At 40.4% G+C, this 21274-nt stretch overlaps 1 protein-coding gene across 1 annotated transcript in view; it reads left to right on the forward strand.

Annotated features, from left to right (window-relative positions):
- The window catches only part of LOC107769843 (protein neprosin-like), a 39858-nt gene extending 18898 nt beyond the window's left edge, over positions 1-20960 (forward strand). The window contains exons 2-7 of the mRNA XM_075230230.1: positions 19043-19135; positions 19232-19423; positions 19523-19569; positions 19993-20038; positions 20153-20206; positions 20586-20960. Of these exons, the coding sequence (XP_075086331.1) occupies positions 19043-19135; positions 19232-19423; positions 19523-19569; positions 19993-20038; positions 20153-20206; positions 20586-20960 (807 nt within the window). The remainder of the gene's footprint in view (positions 1-19042; positions 19136-19231; positions 19424-19522; positions 19570-19992; positions 20039-20152; positions 20207-20585) is intronic.
- Positions 20961-21274: the final 314 nt, after the last annotated feature.

Raw genomic sequence — 21274 nt, forward strand, 5'->3', positions numbered from 1 at the left:
AGGAGGGTGGTACTTCTTGTACCTCTCGAGTCTAAGCAGTTCTTCCTCAGATGTTGCTGCCCTAACCACGGGCTGAACTGGGACCACAGGCTGTGTCGCCATGACACCTGGAACCTGACCAACATGAACTCGCTACTCTGGAGTGTGGGCGGCGGGAGTCTGGGCTCCTCCTTCGGTCTATGAAGTAGCTGGTGCAACCGGAATCAACCTCGCCTGAGCCAATGTACCAAACATGCCCAGGAACTGTGCTAAGGTCTCCTGAAGTCCGGGGGTAACATCAGGCGCCTCCGGTACCTGCTCCCAAACTGGAACTACTGGCGTATCCTCACCTACTACTCTGGTAGGTGCCCTAGCTGCGGCACGTGCTCCTCGTCGGCCTCTGCCCCTAGCGACATCTGCTCCGGGGGTAACATCATCAGTAACTACAGCTCGTGTCCTCACCATCTGTGAGAGAATGGACTGATAAAAGTTCAAACTTCGAGATCAATTAACTCACACGATAGGAATGAAGGAAGTTAAATTGTCCTAATAGTTCTGTAGCCATTCGAAGATAAGTACAAACGTCTCCGTACCGATCCGCAAGACTCTACTAAACTCACTTATGACTCGTAGCACCTATGAACCTAGAGCTCTGATACCAACTTGTCAGGACCCAAATTTTTCTCTCTATTGGGTATCGTGATGGCACCTAGTCTTAGGGACTAGGTAAGCCTAACATTTACAGAATAACCACAATAATAAATAACATCTAACAACTTTTGAAATGGATTCCTCTATAAAGTTTACAATCCCCAAAATTCGGTAATACAAGTCATAAGCTTTTCAGAGATTTGCTACAAATTTCTAAATAGGTAAAATAATGTGAATACAAAATAGGAAGGTGACTCCGAAGCCTGCGAACACAGCAACAGGTTTACCTTGAGTCTCCACAACAACAGTCCGCATAGCTAGCTAATGATCAACTGACTTCGAAATACCTGGATTAAAGTGTAGAATGAGTACACCACGGCGGTACCCAACACGTATCTAGACTAACCACACTGGAGTAGTGATGAGGAACAGTCAAGACACCTACTGGACTAAATAACCTGAACAAGTATAAGTATAGAAACAACAGAGTATGATATCTATAAAGACTACGTGAAGTGGCAATTAATACGGTAATTGCAATAAGGAAGGAAAATAACCACTATCAGTGGAACACCATAATAATGAGATAGAAGAATGAACAGAAACATAACCTAAGTCTGATAATCACAGATAAAGAAAGGACAAGTAACAACTGAATAATACGACAGCTTTCACACCGGTTTTTAGTCAATAAACTCCATGAGGTATCGAACCTCGGACAAATCACAACTCACGGGTCTCAATACCTGAACCCTAACACTTGGCATCCTGAGCCCTCATTAAACCTCATAACCGCAATGACGACTAGCGTGCCAAATAGAGCCATTCTCGCATAGAAGGAAAGTAAGCAAGTGTGTGCATCTATACTCAACAATATCAAGAAAACCTCTTATCCGATAAGAGTGCTTAACTATGTGTATGCTTGTGCAAGTGTCCTAACATAGTTCATATCAGCTAGTGAGCATAAGGGAAAGAACGGACAACACGTAGAATGTTTTCTCACAACTTTCACAAGATAAAGCTCACACAGGTAAGTGTACCACTACACAAATATCAACAACAAAATGCCCTCAGTCCATCACAAGTCATCACAAATCAATCCCTGACATAGCCCACCTTGTCTCGCCATATGTGCAATAGTAAAGTAAATGCCCGCCTTGTCTCGCCACACATGCATAATAATGTTCCCACCTTGTCTCGCCACATGTGCAACCCATATATATATTCGGCTTTCTCACGATGCATGTGCCAATATCAATAGTAACAATAGCACGGCAGAAACCTCGTGCAACCCAATAGCAAAGAGATGTCAATAAAGGGCACTTCCGAGATACCGTCTCGTAGTCCCAAAAGTAAATGCTCAACAGGGGATCTCCCGAGGTACTGCCTCGTAGTACCAAAGTAAATACGCAAGAACAACAAGTACAACAGCAAAAATAACACTAATACAAAGGTACGACAAATAAATCAACTCAGAAATTCCAAAACCCAAAGGAACAGAGGAATTATTTCACTAGGAGAGGCCACAATTGAGAATGCTAGTCATAATAAGAGCAGCTCAACAAGACATGAAATATTATGTAACAACGGTCCACAATGTACAATTCGACAATGAGGGAGCTAACACAAGGAGAATAATTCCAAATAAGGACAAGTCAACTAAAATATAGGATATCTAACTTCTTTTAAGGTTGGCAATTAAGAAAGAGATACAACAAATTCAAGTAGGGATAAGCAGCAGAAAGATAATCATAGCCTTAATTAAGGATGAACAATTACAAAAGAGATAATTATAACTTCAAATAAAGATAAGCAGTTAGGGGAAAGATAACATGGCAATAGAAGAGATAGCAATTTCAGTTAAGGCGCATATGACTCAAATAAGCATCAAGGGCGGATCATGAAGCAATTAATTCTAATTAAATTAAGTAGAGGTGAAACTAGTAATTAAGAAACGTATTCATAACATAACAACTGCATATTCAGTGAATACAACCAACAAAATCAAAGCTATAGAGGATATCACCGTGGTGGATAATGTCAAGGCCATTCAGAGGCTAACCGGGCGCATAGCCTCCCTGGGCTGATTCATATCGAGATCCTCCGATAAGAGTCATCGTTTCTTCTCGTTATTGAGGAAAAAGAATAACTTTTCATGGACCTCGGAGTGCCAGCAGGCTTTGGAAGAACTCAAACGGTACCTTTCGAGTCCATCTTTGCTCCATACACCGAAGACAGACGAGAAGTTGTACTGTACTTACCGGTATCCTAGATAGCGGTAAGCAGAGTCTTAGTCCGAGAAGAGGAAGGTACGCAATTTCTCATTTATTATGTTAGTAGGATTCTAGGCGAGGTCGAAACGAGATGTCCTCACCTAGTAAAATTGGTGTTGTCTTTGCTAAGAGTCTCCAGGAAGTTGAAACCATACTTTCAATGCCACCCCATATGCGTTGTAACTTCTTACCCGTTAAGGAACATAATGCACAAACCCGAGCTCTCGGGCCGATTGGTCAAATGGGCCATAGAAATTAGCGGGTACGATGTCAAATATCACCCCCATACCTCCATCAAATCTCAAATTTTGGCAGACTTCGTGGCCGAATTCACGCTGGCTTTAATACCCGAAGTCGAAAAGGAATTGTTGATAACCTCGGGGACCTCCTTGGGAATCTGGACCCTATTTACTGACGGTGCCTCGAATGCAAAGGGGAACGGACTCGGCATCGTATTGAAGCCTACGTGTAACGTAGTTAGGCAGTCCATTAGAACTGTAAAATTGACTAACAATGAGGCCGAGTATGAGGTCATGATTGCAGGTCTCAAACTGGATAAAAGCCTGGGGGCCGAAGTGGTCGAAGCTATATGTGAATCCCTCCTTGCGGTAAATCAAGTCAATGGGACATTCGAAGTAAAAGAAGAACAAATGCGGAGGTACTTGGACAGAAGTACAGGTAACACTACATCAATTCAAGGAATGGACCCTACAACACATACCCTGGGATCAAAATAGCGAAGCCGATGCTCTAGCTAACTTGGGGCCATCGGTTGATGACGATGAATTCAGCTAAGGAACGGTTGTTCAACACATGAAATCTGTAGTGAAGGAAGGGCATGCCAAAATAAACTCAACAAGTTTGACTTGGGACTGGAGAAATAAGTATATAGATTACTTTAAGACCAGGAAGTTTCCATCGGATCCTAAAGAATCAAGGGCTCTGCACACGAAGGTGGCTAGGTTTAGCTTGTCAGAAGGCACTTTGTACAGAAGAACACTCGATGGCCCACTTGCCGTATGATTGGGATCGGTAGACACCGAATATTTCTTGATAGAAGTTCACGAGGGCACCTGCGGGAACCATTCGAGGGTAGAGTCATTTGGTTAGGAAAATAATCAGGGCCGAATATTACTGAACCGACATAGAGAAAGATGCAAGGGACTTTGTACAAAGATGTGATGGCTGTCAAAGGCATGCACCGATGATCCACCAGCCCGGAGAGCTGCTACACTCGGTCTTGTCACCTTGTCCATTCATGAAATGGGGAATGGACATTGTCGGTCCCCTGCCGTGGGCATACGATAAGGCTCAATTTATACTATTTATGACTGACTATTTTTCTAAATGGGTCAAAGCTCAGGCATTCGAGAAAGTCCGAGAAAAAGAAGTTATCGATTTTGTTTGGGACCACATAATATGTCGGTTTGGGATACCAGTCGAGATCGTGTGTGATAACGGGAAGCAGTTCATCGGCAACAAGGTAAGTAAATTTTTTAAAGACCTTAAAATCAAAAGGGTCCTGTCAACACCCTATCACCCTAGTGGGAACGGACATGCGGAATCTACTCCAAAAGCTTAAGAAAAGGTTGTCCGATACCAAAACAAATGGAAGGAAATTCCTGAGGTCTTGTGGGCATATCGTACGACCTCAAGATATAGTACCGGGGCCACTGTGTTTTCATTGGTCTACGGTGCCGAAGCAATAATACCGATCGAGATGGGAGAACCGAGTCTCAGGTTCCGATATGTGACCGAAGAATCAAACGGTGATGCCATGAACACAAGCCTGGAACTATTGGATGAGAAGTGCGAGGACGCCCTAGTCCGGTTGGCCGCCTAGAAACAGTGGATAGAAAGATATTACAATCGAATAGACAACCCCCGACACTTCAATATTGGGGATTTAGTGTTAAGAAAGGTGACAGTGAATACCTGAAACCAGAACGAAGGGAAGCTGGGACCGAATTAGGAAGGTCCATATCGAGTCATCGATATTACCGGTAAAGGTTTGTACAAACTCGAACCAGGGAACAGTGTACAACTACCGAACAGCTAGAACGTGACCCACTTAAAATGATACTACTGCTAAGGTACGACCTCATTCATTTTCTTTTTTTATATATTGCGAATTGGACTAACACTTGCAGGCAACAACCAAAGGAGGATGTAACTGTTAGGTCTGAAAGCTCGCGCTGAACTCTTTTTCCCTTGAACTGATTTTTGTCCCAAATAGGTTTTCCGTCAAGGGTTTTAACGAGGCAACAATGGATCTTGCTAACTTAGAATTGAAGACCGATTTCAAATCGGAGTCGATGGTTGCATCAACAGTGTCCAAGCTCTCTCGAAGATCGACCTTGAATACTGGGGGCCATCGCCCTCGGGTTAAGATTTTTAGCAAGGGAGGAAACTTTGTGCTTGAATAGCCTCAGCTTGATGGTTAGGATTTATTGTAATGGCCAAACGGTCAAATAAACCCTACCCACGTAGACCACCTCAGCCATAACACGAGCTTTTACGCGCTTACCGTTTTGTATATTACGAACATAAATGAAAGAAAATTTCTACCTTGCTTGATACATATTTTTACTTCTTAATAGTATCGAGCCTAATAAAATAATACATATTTTATTTTTAAATGTGTTATAGTAAGTTTTAATCGAATATAATTAAATTTTCAATTGATCCACTGATGAAGTATATCCGAGCAAAGTACTAGTAAGGTAATCGAGAATAAAACATTCGAGACTCTATGTGTGTGTGCGCGCGCGCACATACAATTTATATTGTTAAATATATATAGATTATAAATAACAATAATTTAAATTCATCTTATAGAACTATACATTTTATTTTTAAATGTGTTATAGTAAGTTTTAATCGAATATAATTGAATTTTCAATTGATCCACTGATAAAGTATCCGAGCAAAGTACTAATAAGGTAATCGATAATAAAACATTCAAAACTCTGTCGATTGTACACATCTTGGAGCATCTAGTCACTCATTATACCGGAGCATCTAGTCACTTAAACTTCAAGATTTATTTTTTTATTTATTCACCGATCAAGCATTCGAGCGAGGTAATGAATAGTTGAGAATAAATCATCAATGCTTGTCATATATATATGTAAGTGTAAATTATCATACATGAAATAAAATCATACACTCTATTATAATCTATTACACGTATACGGATATGAAGTATAATTTATACGAAAGCACGCGGATGATAAATATTTGTAACGATCCGGCCGGTCGTTTTGAGTATTTTAGGCCTGATCCCCTATTTATTGCCTCATCTATGTTGTATTATGGTTATGTGACTTGCCGGAGGTGTTTGGTTTTGGTTCGGGTAAGTTTCGGAGTGAATTGGGACACATAGTCCCTAAGTCGAAGGCTTAAATTGGAAGAGTTGACAGTAGTTTGACTTTTGTGTGAACGACTCTGGAATGAAGTTTTGACTGTTCCAATAGCTACGTATGGTGATTTTAGATTTAGGAGCATGTCCGGATGTTGATTTGGAGGTCCGTAAGTCGTTTTGGCTTGAATTAGCGAAAGTTAGAAAATTTAAGGTTTGGAAGGTTGAGAAGCTTGACCGGGAGTTGACTTTATTGATACCGGGGTCAGATTTTGATTTCAGAAGTTGGAATAGGTCTGTCGCGTTATTTATGATTTGTGTACAAATTTGGGGTCAATCGGAGTTGGTTTGATGGTTTCGGCATCGATTGTAGAAGTTGGAAATTCCTTAGTTTCATTAGGCTTGAATTGGGGTGCGATTCGTGTTTTTGAAGTTATTTGATGTGATTTGAGGCCTCAACTAAGTTTGTAACGTACTTTAGGACTTGTTGGTATGTTTGGTTGAGGTCCGGGGTCCTCGGGTGGATTTTGGATGGTTAACGGATAAAAAATGGGACTTGAAACATTGCTAAGATTGTGGACCTTCTAGTGTGTTCGCACCTATGAGGGGATTGGTCGTAGGTGCGACCTTATGAGTGCAGGTGCAGAAGTGAGTAGGGGACGCTGGGACCGCAAAAGCATAAAGGTCTCTGCAACAGCGAAGTCGCTTCTGCGATGAAGGGAAGCGCTGGAGCGGGCATGGTCGCAGGTGCGATATTTCCTCCGCAGGCGCACGTGTGCAGGTGCGGGCTTATTTCCGCAGAAGCGGAGGAGCTGGTCTTGAGTGGGATGCGCAGGTGCGATCCATTTTACGCTGGATCGGTTCCGCAGAAAAGGACCTCCTGGTCGCGGAAGCGGAAATCGCTGGGCAGTTAAGTTGCATTTGAGGGTTTCATTTTATTTTCATCTTTTGGTCCTAGAGAGCTTGGTTTGTGGCGATATTTCCAGGGATTTTCAAGAAAATCATCGGGGTAAGTGATTCTAACCCGGATTTGACTATATTACATGAATCCATTGTTATTTTCATCATTTAATTTGTGATTTAAATTGGAAATTTGGGAAAAGATTGTGAAAACTTTTTAGACTAAATTTTGGGGATTTTAAAGACGATATGCAGTCGGATTTGAGTAATTCTTGTTTGGTTGGAATCGTTATCGAAAAGATTGCAACTTTATTATTCAGAATAGCTTCCTATAGTTTATATTTATGGTATGGAGTTGTTTTGGCTAGATTCGAGGTGTTCAGAGTTGGATAATTGAGGAAAAGGCTTACAAGTGGATTGAGTTAGTGTGTTTTAAGGTAAGTGTCTTACCTAACTTTATGTGGAAAAATTACCCCTTAGGATTGGTGTTGTTTTGTGTTAATTGTGAAATATGGAAGCCGTGTATGCAAGGTGACGAGTGTGTACACGGGCTAAATGTGGTAATTGATCGATTCTAGCTATGTAGATTCCTTTCATATGCTTTACTTGTCTTACCTCTTACTTGTTAATTACCTTTACATGCCTAGTTGAAATTATTATTTTCTCTATTCATTATTCATTATTTAACCGATGAGTTCCTTACTTGAAATTGTTATTTCTTGGAATATCTTATTGTTGAAGTTGGTATTGAGTTATAAAGGTCGTGATTCACATTGAGGCAAAGTTGTAAAGTTGTGAAATACTATTCTTATTGAATTATTCACTTCCGATTGTTATTGTTGAGACTCTTGTGCATATTATGGTTGAGCCATGAGTTATTTATTGTGAAAACACCATTATTGTTGACTTCTTTGACAAGTTGTTATATTGGGAGCGTGAGGTGCGATTTGTGATACATTGTGATATTGATAGGCATACGGTGGTCTAAGGATTTGGGGTTGAAACGCATGCGGTGATATAAAGTGGGCTTGATACGCGTGTTGCTAGCAGGGGAACTACTTGAAGCCACGCAGTGTGATAAGGTGCGCTAAAATGCGGGAAGCTATTTCGGGAAAAATGATTTTCAAAACTAAATGCAAGGCTCCCGCGGTGATATATGGAAAGATTATGATTTATTTTGTGATTTGAGACTACGAGATGGTACCTCGATAGTGATTCTTGTTGATACTTTTAAATTACTTCGCTTGTATTATGGTTGCTTTGTTTCCTTGGCATATCATTCCTTGTTTTGTTCCGTGATGCATTATTTTCCTTAGTTCAGTGTAGCTATTCTTGGTGTATTTCTTCATTGATTCATTTCCATTCTTTATCATTATTACACTATTATATACCTGCTCGATTTCTTATTTATTCCAGTAGGGCCTTGACCTGACCTCGTCACTACTTTACCGAGGTTAGGCTTGGCATTTAATGGGAACCTTTATGGTGTACTCATGCTATGCTTCTGCACATCTTCTGTGCGAATCCAGGTACCTCTTACAAGCCCAGGCACCATTGAGTCGAGCTTAGACTCGAAAACTTCAAGGTATACCTGCCGGCATCCGCTGGCCTCAGAGTCACCCTCTATCTAGTCTACTTCATTTTCTTTCCATTTTATAAACACTATTGTATAGGGATGATCAATAGTTTCTTGTAGAGATTATGACTTGTTATCACCGGATTTTGGGGAGTTGTGTTCTGTTGAATTACAAAGTTCTTTTTATGATACTTGTTGAGTTATTTGAAAGTTTTTATTATTTCTCGGTTAAAATCTGCATGTACGTTAGGATTACCTATTCTTAGAGATTAGGTGTCATCACGTCATCCTACGGAGGGAAATTGGGGTCGTGACAAGTTAGTATCAGAGATCTAGGTTCATAGGTGTTATGAGTCACAAGTAGGTTTAGTTGAGTCTCATGGGTCAGTACAGAGATATATGTACTTATCTTCGAGAGGCTATGAAACTGTTAGGAAAAGCTTCACTTCTTTGATTCCTTATCGTGCGAATTTGTTTACTTCGAAATTCTAAATATTTGTGTTTCTATTCTCTCACAGATGGTGAGGACACGCACAGCTGGATCTGACGATCAGACACCCGCGCCCCCTGCTAGAGCCGCGAGAGGCCGAGGACGGACACGTGGTGTAGCCAGAGCACTTACTCGAGCTACGACAGAGGAGCCACCGGTAGCTCCAGTTGAAGGGCATGCACCTGAGACGCCTGTTACTACCCCTTAACTTCAAGAGACTCTCGCCCAGTTCTTGAGCATGTTTGGTACTCTAGCTCAGGCAGGGTTGATCCCACTGGCATCAGCCATATCTCAGGCTGGGGAGGGGCACAAACTCCCGCAGCCCGCACCCCAGAGCAGCGGGTCCATATTGACCAGGTCCCAGAGGTCATACCAGTGCAGTTAATTGTCCTAGTTCAGCCCGAGTTTGGGGCAAAAAGGCCAACATTCCACAAATAAGTCCAAGCACGTACTCGCCACCTCGTGTACACGAAATACAATTAGCATAGAAGTCTCAAATCCTAAGGGGTATTTCCCCCACACGAAGTTAGGCAAGATACTTACCTCGAACCAAGCTTAATCAATCAGTAAGAATGCCATTTCTTCGATTATTCGACTTTGAATGGCCCAAATCTAGCCAAACACAATTACACATCATGAATAAAATTATGAGAAACTAATTTAAATAATAAATCTACGACTTTAGCAAGGAATCAAAAATTCAGCCCAAAAAGTCGACTCGGGCCCATGTCTCGGAAACAGGTAAAAGTCACAAAATACGAACACCCAACCAACCACAAGTTCCCTCATACCAAAATCTCAACCAAATTCCTTAATTAAATGATGAATTCAACTATAGACTAATCTGAAATCCCTCAAAATTTTGCCTCAATCCGAGCTCTCTAGGTCCAAAATTGGAGAATTAAATCAACCCTCGCACTTAGCCCTTTTCTGCCCAGCGATTTCCGCTTTTGCGGGCTTCCAGTCGGTCTTGCAACGTCGCAGGTGTGAAAATGATTTAAGTCCTCTTGTCGGCTTCTGCGAGCATAAGTCTACACCTGCGAGTGCGCGCCTGCGGGTTCTTGTCCGCTTCAGCGGAATCCTCACTCAGCTCGCCTTCCGCTTCTACGATCCCTTCTCCGCAGGTGCGGCTCTGCTTCTGTGCCCCTTTTGTCGCACCTGCGGCCACTGGTTACCCAGAACAGGGCCGTATCTGCGAGTTCACTTCCGTACGTGCGAGTCCGCACCTACGGCCACCCCATCACAGGTGTGATTACACCATAAGCTTGAACGCTTCAGCAACTACACAAGTCCAAATCTCAACCCGTTAAGCATCTGACACATACCCGAGGCCCCCCGGGACCTCAACCAAACATACCAACTAGTCCTAAATCACCATACTGACTTATTCGAGCCCTCAAATCACATCAAACAACGTTAAAAATACGAATCACCCTCTAATTCAAACTTAGTGAACTTGAAACTTCAAATTTCTACAACTGATGTCGAAACCTATCAAACCACGTCCGATTAACCTCAAATTTTGCACACAAGTCATATTCCACATTATGGACCTATTCCAACTTTCGGAATCGGATTCTGACCCCGATATCAAAAAGTCCACTATCGGTCAAAATCTCCAAAATTTTTGACTTTTGCCATTTCAAGCCTGAATGAGCTACAGGCCTCCAAAACACAATACGGACACGCCCTTAAGTCCAAAATCACCCAATGGAGCTAACGAAACCGACGAAACTCCATTCCGGAGTCGTTTTCACACAGTTCCGACTACGGTCAAAATCCGAAAGTTTAAGCTTCCGTTTTAGGAACTAAGGGTCCCAAATTACTCTAAATCATCCGGTAACTGAATTCAACCACGCACGCATGTCAATACACATAATAGAAAGCTTCTCAGGGACTTATGCCGCCGAATAGGACTTAAATTCTCAAAATGACCGGTCGGGTCGTTACACAAACTGACTACCCCGGTAAGTCACATAACAGTTATAGAGCACAGAATGAGCAGTAAATTGGAAAACGAGGCTACAACTTTTAAAATGACTGGCCGGGTCGTTACCTCCTCCCCCTCTTAAACAAACGTTCGTCCTCAAACGGGTTTAGAATTATACCTGGAGTGGTGAAAAGATGAGGATAACAGTTGCGCATATCATGCTCGGTCTCCCAAATCGCCTCCTCGACCGGATGAACCCTACACTGTACTTTTACTGAAGTAATGCTCTTTGATCTCAACTTCCTAACCTGTCTATCCAAAATGGCCATTGGTTCCTCAACATAAGATAGATCCTTGTCCAACTAAACTGAGCTGAAGTCTAACATATGAGACGGATCATCGTGATACTTCCGGAGCATGGAAACATGGAACACTGGATGAACTGCAGAGAGATTAGGTGGTAGTGAAAGTCTATAAGCCACCTCTCCAATTCTTTCAAGAATCGCAAAACGTTCGATATACCTCGGGCTCAACTTTCCCTTCTTTCCGAACCTCATAACACCCTCCAAAGGCGAAACCTGGAGCAAAACCCGCTCACCAACCATGAATGAAACATCATGTACCTTCCGATCTGCATAACTCTTTTGTCTAGATTGGGTTGTACGGAGTCGATCCTGAATCAACTTAACCTTTTCCAAAGCATCTTGAACCAAGTCCGTACCCAATAGTCTAGCTTCGCCCGGCTCGAACCAACCCACTGGAGACCGGCACCGCCTACCATACAAGGCCTCATACGGAGACATTTGAATGCTCGACTGGTAGCTGTTATTGTAAGCAAACTCCGCAAGTGGCAAGAACTGATCCCAAGCTCCCCCAAAATCTATCACACAAGCACGAAGCATATCCTCTAATATCTGGATAGTGCGCTCGGACTGTCCGTCCTTCTGAGGGTAAAAGGTTGTACTCAACTCCACACGAGTACCCAACTCTCACTGTACAGCCCTCCAGAACTGTGATGTAAACTGCATACCCCGGTCAGAGATGATAGATACTGGTACGCCATGAAGTCTGACAATCTTGCGAATATAGACCTGAGCCAGTTGTTCCGAAGAGTAAGTAGTAACTATAGGAATGAAATGGACTGACTTGGTCAACCTATCCATAATCACCCAAACTGCATCGAACTTTCTCTGAGTCCATGGGACCCCAAAAATGAAATCCATAGTGATCCGCTCCCATTTCCATTCCGGAATCTCTAACTTTTGAAGTGATCCACCTGGCCGTTGATGCTCATATTTTACCTGCTAATAATTTAGGCACCGAGCTACATATTCCACTATATCTTTCTTCATCTGCCTCCACCAATAGTGTTGTCTCAAGTCCTGATACATCTTTGTAGCACCCGGATGAATGGAGTACTGTGAACTGTGAGCCTCCTGGAGAATCAACTCACGCAAACCATCTACATTAGGCACACATAGCATGCCCTGCATTCGCAATACACTGTGATCTCCAATAGTGACTTCTTTGGCATCACTGTGCTGAACTATGTCTTTAAGGACAAGCAGATGGGGGTCATTGTAGTGACGCTCCCTGATACGATCATACAGAAAAGAGTGAGAAACCACACAAGCCAAAACTCAGCTCACCTCGAAAATATCCAATCTAACAAACTGGTTGGCCAAGGCCTGAACATCCGAGTCTAAAGGCCTCTCTACTACTGGTAAGGATGCTAAGCAACCCAAACTCTCCGTCTTACGACTCAAGGCATCGGCCACCACATTGGCCTTTCTAGGATGATAGAGAATGGTGATATCATAATCCCTAAGCAACTCCAACCACCTCCGCTGTCATACATTAAGATCCCTCTGTTTAAACAGATGTTGTAGAATCCGGTGGTCGGTATAAACCTCACAATGGACACTGTACAAATATTGCCGCCAAATCTTCAAGGCATGAACAATAGCTGTTAACTCAAGGTCGTGGACCGAATAATTCTTCTCATGTACATTTAATTATCTAGACACATAGGCAATCACCCTACCATCTTGCATCAATACTGCACCGAGAACAATACGCGACGCATCACAATACACATTATAAGACCTTGAACCTGTAGGCAATACCAATACTGGGGTTGTAGTCAAAGCTGTCTTGAGCTTTTGAAAGCTCTCCTCACATTCCTCAGTCCACTTGAACGGAGCACCCTTCTAGGTTAATTTGGTCTTAATAGTTGTTCATAATCAATTACAGAATCATCAATTAACTTCATGTTAACAAAAATCTCATTTCAAACCTTCACAATATTGATAATGAGATACGAGGCATGAAGACCTCATAAATATTTATCCGAATTAATGAGTCACATTTAACACCACCTGGACGGGCACCTACCTCGTAGGTTAAAACTCAATAATTACAACACGAATTTGGCAAGTATGCACAGAGAATTTCATATAAGAATTTTCATCACAATGATCTCGTCCTTATATAACTTCCACCGCAGCTCATAGCCCGGTTTAAAACATATCAATTTATATTAAAATGTGAGGATCTCGTCCTCAGTTCTGAATCACAAGTAATATGCACATCGTACCAATCGAAACTTTCCATTTTCTCCTTTTAAATAATTTCCGTTAAACAAAATTACAACACATAATGAACCCCACACTGGTAGGGCATATAATTCACAATTTGTAATTAATTATTCGGAAATTACATCAAAACTTACCGAAATGAGTAACAGAAAGCCACCTTTAGCCACACAGCTCTTATTAGTGACCAACACGTAATGATAGGCGTAGTTATCTCCATAAAATCTCCCAACATGAGTAAACATATAATTAGGAATTACAAAGCTCCTCATAAGTGGAGCACAATAGGAGGACTCGTCTCGATACTCAGAACCGAATCAAGTTAAGGAAATTATTCCTTTATATTAAATCGAGGTCGTACCTCTAACGACACCATCTAATGTAGCGACCTCAGCCATACCATAAAAAAAATATATCAACGGTTGGGCCTCCAACTCTAGGACGCCCTCTACCCATAACTAGTCATGTAGGTGGTGTAGTAATTGCAATGGGGCACGTAACCTGAGTGCTTTGATGAAATATGTCTCCCAAGTCTGGGACAATTTTCTCATGATGTGCCTAGTATCACCGCATTCATAACAACCCCTTTGCAGGTTTGGCTGCTCATACTGAGTCTATGCCAGATAAAGGGAATAACCATTGTAGGAAACTCATATTGGTGGTGCATTAAAAGATCTTACTGGAGCACCCCCAGTAATCCGATGTGCGGACTGGGCTGGCCGACTACCCGAGCCCCCGCCATAATGATTCACACTTCCAGAGTAGAATCCACTGAATCCTCCAGAACCTCGAGACCTATTGGTCTCCTTAGTTTTCTTTTTTCCTCACCTCGAACACATTCTAATATCTTGGCAATTTATACCACTAGCGAAAATGAAGTATCAGCCTGTAGCTCCCGAGTCGTACAAAATTTTACGATCATAATTGAGTCCTTTAATGAGTTTGTGGACTCGCTCTCTAGCAGTAGGAACCAAAGTAGGATTATGATGGGCTAACTTATTGAACCTTATGGCATATTCTGACACTGTCATGGTGACCTGACGCAACCGTTCAAACCCTATGCGCCACGTGGGCGGTGTTGCATTGTATGGTCTGCACCCTTCATAGGCTTGCCACGAATACCGGTGGTGAATTATCTCTCCCAAGGCCAATTTCTTCTTCTGTTATGCTGACTCAACACTGCTGAGCTGACTCATTTCTTAACATACTCTTTGATTCTTCTTTGGGGTAACCCTTACCCCTAATTATACACAACGATCACAAAAGTAGAGTTCCATACAGACAAATCTTGGCACGAACCACATAGTCCAGAATCTCGTCAACCAATGTACTTCCTCTGAAGCACCCCAAATCTGCAACCGTGACGTCCATGCTGCGTAGACCTTCTGTAAATTTAAAGTTGTTTTTCTAACTCCTTTGGTATTAAAGTATAAGGTTATTAAGGAGGCGGATATACCACAAGTCCTAACCTTATCATCTACAAAATCTCAGGCCTTAAACATGTGTAAATTTTGGGGAACCTTTCAGTACAACATATGTATATTTCAGGTCCAAACTGATATAACACATGACCCTGCAATCCATCCATTGATAGTGGACTCCCCACTCGGCGCGAAGTCATAGGTCACAACGTCCGATGGTCCATAATATTTACCTTCACAGCTCATATAAATCAACCAGATGCCAAGGTCCGTTGCACCCCCCCAACCCCCACACACACACACACATGATCCACTGGGTGATCTCTCAATACATCCGCATCTTCAGTCGGAACCACACATTGAGGTAATGTTTGAGTATCTCTGTCTCCCTCGTAGTCCATCTGCAGCATCACGAACCGTCGACACACAACTGATATCGACTGCGCAATGTCATACACGAGTGGATGCAAAGGAATATGAGATATATGTTTCAAGCTAAATCAATGTCGCCCGATAAGGAATGAAAGAAGTGAATATTTTCCTAACAGTCCCAAAGCTTCCTGAAGATAAGTACAGACGTCTTTGTACTGATCCGCGAGACTCTACTAAACCTGCTTGTGACTCATAACACCTATGAACCTAGAGCTCTGATACCAACTTGTCACGACCCCAATTTCTCTCCGTAGGATGACGTGATGGTGCCTAGTCTCTAAGACTAAGTAAGCCTATCAATTATGCAGAATACAAAACTAAAACTCAAATCTCAACATATAAAATAAATCAAATCCCGATTCAAATAGTCACAACTCCAAAAACTCGGTAGAAATAAGTCATAAGCTTCTAAGAATTTATTATAAGTGTCTTTATACATTAGAGTCTAAAGGAAATAAGGAAGACAACATAATAAGATAGAAAGGGACTCCGTAGTCTGCGGACGCTGGAAGATATACGTCGAAGTCTCCTCGTACGGATAATTCACTGATGCCTGGTCTGATAAGATGTACCTGGATCTGCACAAAAAGATGTGCAGAAGTGTAGTATGAGTACACCACAGCGGTACCCAGTAAGTGCCAAGCCTAATCTCGGTAGAGTAGTGACGAGGTCAGGTCAGGCCCTACTGGAATAATAAAAGACAGGGAGAAAATTTTAAAAACATAATAACAATAATGACAATGGGGATAAATCAAGTAAGTAGTATGTCACAATTTAACTACACAGAATAAGGGCAATTAACACCTCGCGGAAGAAAAACAGAAATTTACAACTTTAAGGAAAATACCAAAAATAACCAAAGACAATGCATCCATAAAGAAACATCAACAAGGGCACTCCCGAGGTACCGCCCCATAGTCCCAATAATAAATAAATTCACAATATCTCATTTCCTTATATCACCGCGGGAGCCTTCACATTTAATTTTAAAGAAAATATTTTTTTCCAGAAATAGCATCCCGCGTTTTAGCCACCCTTATCACACCGCATGACTTCTAATAGTTCCCCTACTAGATACGCGTATCAAGCCACCCTTATCTCACCGCATGCCTTTCAACACCAAGCCCTTATACCACCGCATGCGTATCAATATCACAATATATCACAATCTGCACCTCAAGTGCTCAAATATTTCAATTTGCCAATATAAATCAAATATTTTAATATCCATTATTTCCACAATACGGAGCTCACGACTCAATCACAATGAGTACAAAGTCTCAAAAAACTATTCAGCAAAATTAATATTTCACAAATTTAACATCTTGACTTAACATCAAATTTTTAAATGTAAAATACTTCATTTTTAATAATATTTAAATTAAGAAATCCCACCTTCAAATAATGCACGGAACAAAAGAAGCAGAGTTTCAACTAAACAGGTAAAACACTTAGCAGGAACAGGTCAGACAAATTTAAAATACGAAAATATATTAATTGTGATGAATATAACAGAAATAAATAATTTAATTAATATGCAACAATGCTCTACACAATTTAAAGATATAATCTTTCACATTTAGCCCGTGTACACACTCGTCACCTCGTGTACACGACTTTCAACACATCAACATTTTCATATCAATACCAATCCTAAAGAAAATTTTCCCCACACAAGGTTAGACAAGTCACTTACCTCGACTTGCTTCAATTTAATCCACTAATAGGACTTTTCCTCGATTATCCAACTCTGAATGTCTCGAATCTAGCTAAAATAATTCGATACAGTCAACAACAATTAGAGGAATCAATTTTGTAAGAAAATACTATATTTTTCAATAAAATTCAAAATTAACTCAAAAATCACATATGGGGCCCACGTCTAGGAATCCAGCGAAAGTTACGAAATATGAATGCCCATTCAACTACGAGTCTAACCATACCAAAATTACTAAATTCCGATAATAATTTGGCCCTCAAATTCTCAAATTTATCCAAGAGGGTTTTCAAACTTTTCCAACTTAATTCACCAATTAAATGTTAAAAAACATCCATGGATTCAGGTAATTTGACCAATATTGAGTTAAGAACACTTACCCCATTGTTTTCCTTGAAATTCTCCCGAAAATCGCCTCTTCTCGAGCTCCAATTTGGTAAAAAATGGAAAATGGGACGAAGTCTCATTTTCAGAACTTAAACTCTCTGCCCAGGCTTTTTCTTCTATGCGATTGCGGACAAAGGCAAGCGATCGCGAAGACCAAAATAAGGTTGCCCAAAATTATGCGTATGCGATCGCGGATGAAATAACGCGATCGCGAAGAACAAATCTCCATTGCCCAAAATTGACACTGTGCGATCGCGGATAACTCCACGTAATCGCGAAATACATCATTTCCAGACCTACGCGATCGCGGACTCGTCCACGCGATCGCGAAGGGTTAAGCGCGTAGACCAGCTTCTGCCTCGTTTCCTCTTCGCGAACGCGATCTTAGCCACGCATTCGCATAGCACAGCTTGCCAAACATACGCGAACGTGGACTTGCCCACATGATCACATAGCACAAATATTTTAGCTGCCCAATTAAGTCTACGTGATTGCGGACCTTCTCGCGCGGTCGCATAGAAGGAAACCAGACACCAGATTTCAGCAACTCTAAGTGCAAATATTCGGTCCGTTAACTGTCCGAACTCACTCGAGGCCCCGGGACCTCAACAAAATATACTAACAAGTCCTAAAATATGATACGAACTTAGTCAAAACTTCAAATCAAATCAAACAACACTAGAAACACGAATCACACCCCAATGCAAGCTTAACGGAAACTAACAAATTCCAACTTCTATATTCGATACCGAAACCTATCAAATCAATTCCGATTGACCTCAAATTTTGAACACAAGTCATAAATAATATAACGGAGCTTGAAAATTTTTGGAACTGAATTCCGACCCCAATATCAAAAAGTCAACTCTCCGGTCAAACTTCCAAACTTAAATTCCTATTTTAGCCATTTCAAGCCTTAATTAACTACGGACTTCCAAATATAATTTTGAACACGCTCCTAAGTCCAAAATCACCATACGGAGCTATTGGAATAATCAAATTTCTATTCCGGGGTCGTTTACACATAGGTCGACATCCAGCCAACCTTTTCAACTTAAGTTTTAAACTTTGAAACTAAGTATTCCAATTCATTGTAAAATCTCTCCGGACCTGAATCGACTACCTCGGCAAGTCACATAACAGTTATAGAGCACAGAATGAGCGATAAATGGGGAAACAAGGCTACAACTTTTAAAATGACAGGCCGGGTTGTTATAATTCTACTCCTAAGCAATCAATTGCATTTAGAATATAAATGTGACTTAGAAATCAGGTCATCTTCCTAAGCAAAATTTATAAATGACATAGTATATTTACTATTGGGTCTACAGACGGAATATGGTGATATATACGATTGTGTGAATTTCTACCAACAACCTGCATTTGACCATCCATTGTTGCAAAATCACACATTTCACCCTCAGGTTTGTCTCTACATTATTCTCTTAAGTCCAAATTGAAACTAATTATATTATAATATATATTAATATTAATACTTTTTGAGGTTTTCATGCACACAGATGAAACCAACATTGCCTATAATGAAAGAGTATTCTGACGAATCAATAAATGGTTGGCCTTTGGGAAGATCAGAAGGAGACGGTTGTCCAAAAGGAACAGTTTCCATAAGAAGAACTACTAATGATAACCTTATCAGACAAAAACTTATGCCACCCGTAGAGGATGTCTCTTTCAGCACTTCGTTTTCCTATGTAAGATTATGAATTTAACTATATTAAACTTAATGACGATAACTATTATACCTTCTTATAACAACACTTATCTCATGATAAAATTCTTACTGTATGCAGGGAAACAACTTGAGTAATAAAGTAACTTTCCTTCCAAAGGGTACAAGGTAAGTATCCAGGAATCAATATTGCGTCGTGTTTCTTTGAATTTACTATTTCAAGGTTATTTCTTCATTGGACAAGATAATATTCATTCTTCTCAAATACACCAAGTTTACTAGATGCATCATGGGGACAATGAGAGATAAAAGAGAGAGAAAAGCAAAACTTAACAAAATGTTGGGCAATTCAAGATAACAGATGGATTGTTTTTAGCCGTTCTATGACCTCATGTTTTCTGTTATTTAACTTTCTATTGTTCAAACCGAAAATAATCCAAGCAACAAGTTTGGAGGAGCTGGTATGGTGACTGCTATTTATACTCCTCGTGTGAAAGGCCAGCAACATAGTGCTTGTCAGTTGAAAATACAAAAAGGATCAGAAAATATACAAGTTGGATGGAGAGTATGTATCTTGATTTTTATTAACAGTTCATTATCGTTTCCTTATATTACTTATAATCCCTCTAATGTGTTGGTGAGTATCAACAAGTTTTTCTAATTCTCAACCTACAAGCATATTTTTTCTATCTTTACAAATGCTTTTATCATCTCTTTAGTTGTGTATTATTTTTGTATAATGTTATTGCAGGTGGATCCTACACTTTATGGAGATGGTCGAAGTAAGCTATATACATATTTTCAAGTGAGTTATTTATAACTTTTTTGGAATATTATTCTTATCTTTTGTATAAGATGTGCATGTCTTATATATCTTGCCATTAATCTATATTCACGACATCTCAGTAACAAAATATATGTTGCTTTTCTTTTGTAGGCGGGAAAAAATTAATGTTTTAATACATAATAACCTGGATTTGTTATTGTAAACACAAATATACCTTTAGATTATGTATACTCTCCTGTTACACAATATGGAAGTAAGGATGCGTGGATAGATAAAATATACATAATGCGGGTAAATTAGTATTAGACATATTTCAGTAATTCATGAGTTATTTGATACTCTGTTAATGTATAACACTAAAATATTTTTTCTTTTTTATCTTTTTTGAAAATTAAAGGACCTTGTCAACGGGAACTGGTGGAATTTGCTCACGCGAAATCAAACACAAATTGGTTTTTGGCCAAAACAGATTTTTGATGAATTGAATGAATTTGCATCAACGATTGATTGGGGCAGAGTAGTATATAGTCTACCTGGGATACTTGAACCTCCAATGGGCTCAAGCTTTTTTCCAATAGGAGACACACGTTACGATGCATATTGTAGGAATATTGGGACAATAGATGACAATGGCCAAGAAACAGAAACTGGCAACTTAATGCCTTACATGACCAATCCTGATCTATACAAGGTTGTCGATGCTCCAAATGATGGATCTAGTTTTAAGCATTCAGTTTTTTATGGGGGCTCTAGTGAAAGTACAGAGGTCTAACCTAAATAAGTCTTGTCAAATACTACTGAATTGATAAGGGATTAACAATCTTTATAATTTAATTTACTATTGAGATTATAATGCATAAATGTATCTCAATATATCTTTCAATACTATAAGGAAACGGTGCAATATTTATTCTCTTACTTTTGATACTTGATCATAATTTTTGTTGCGCGATTATTTCGTATTTTATTCTTTTCTTCGCTCACAACTTTTGCAGGATAGTTCTCTTGTTTTTTTTACCTTCTTTTTAACGTAGAAAGCCTTTTTTATTTTGTTATGTATTATTATATTAATGGCAAATAAATTCA

This window comes from Nicotiana tabacum, chromosome 14, assembly GCF_000715075.1.
Source record: "Nicotiana tabacum cultivar K326 chromosome 14, ASM71507v2, whole genome shotgun sequence".
NCBI classification, from domain to species: domain Eukaryota; kingdom Viridiplantae; phylum Streptophyta; class Magnoliopsida; order Solanales; family Solanaceae; genus Nicotiana; species Nicotiana tabacum.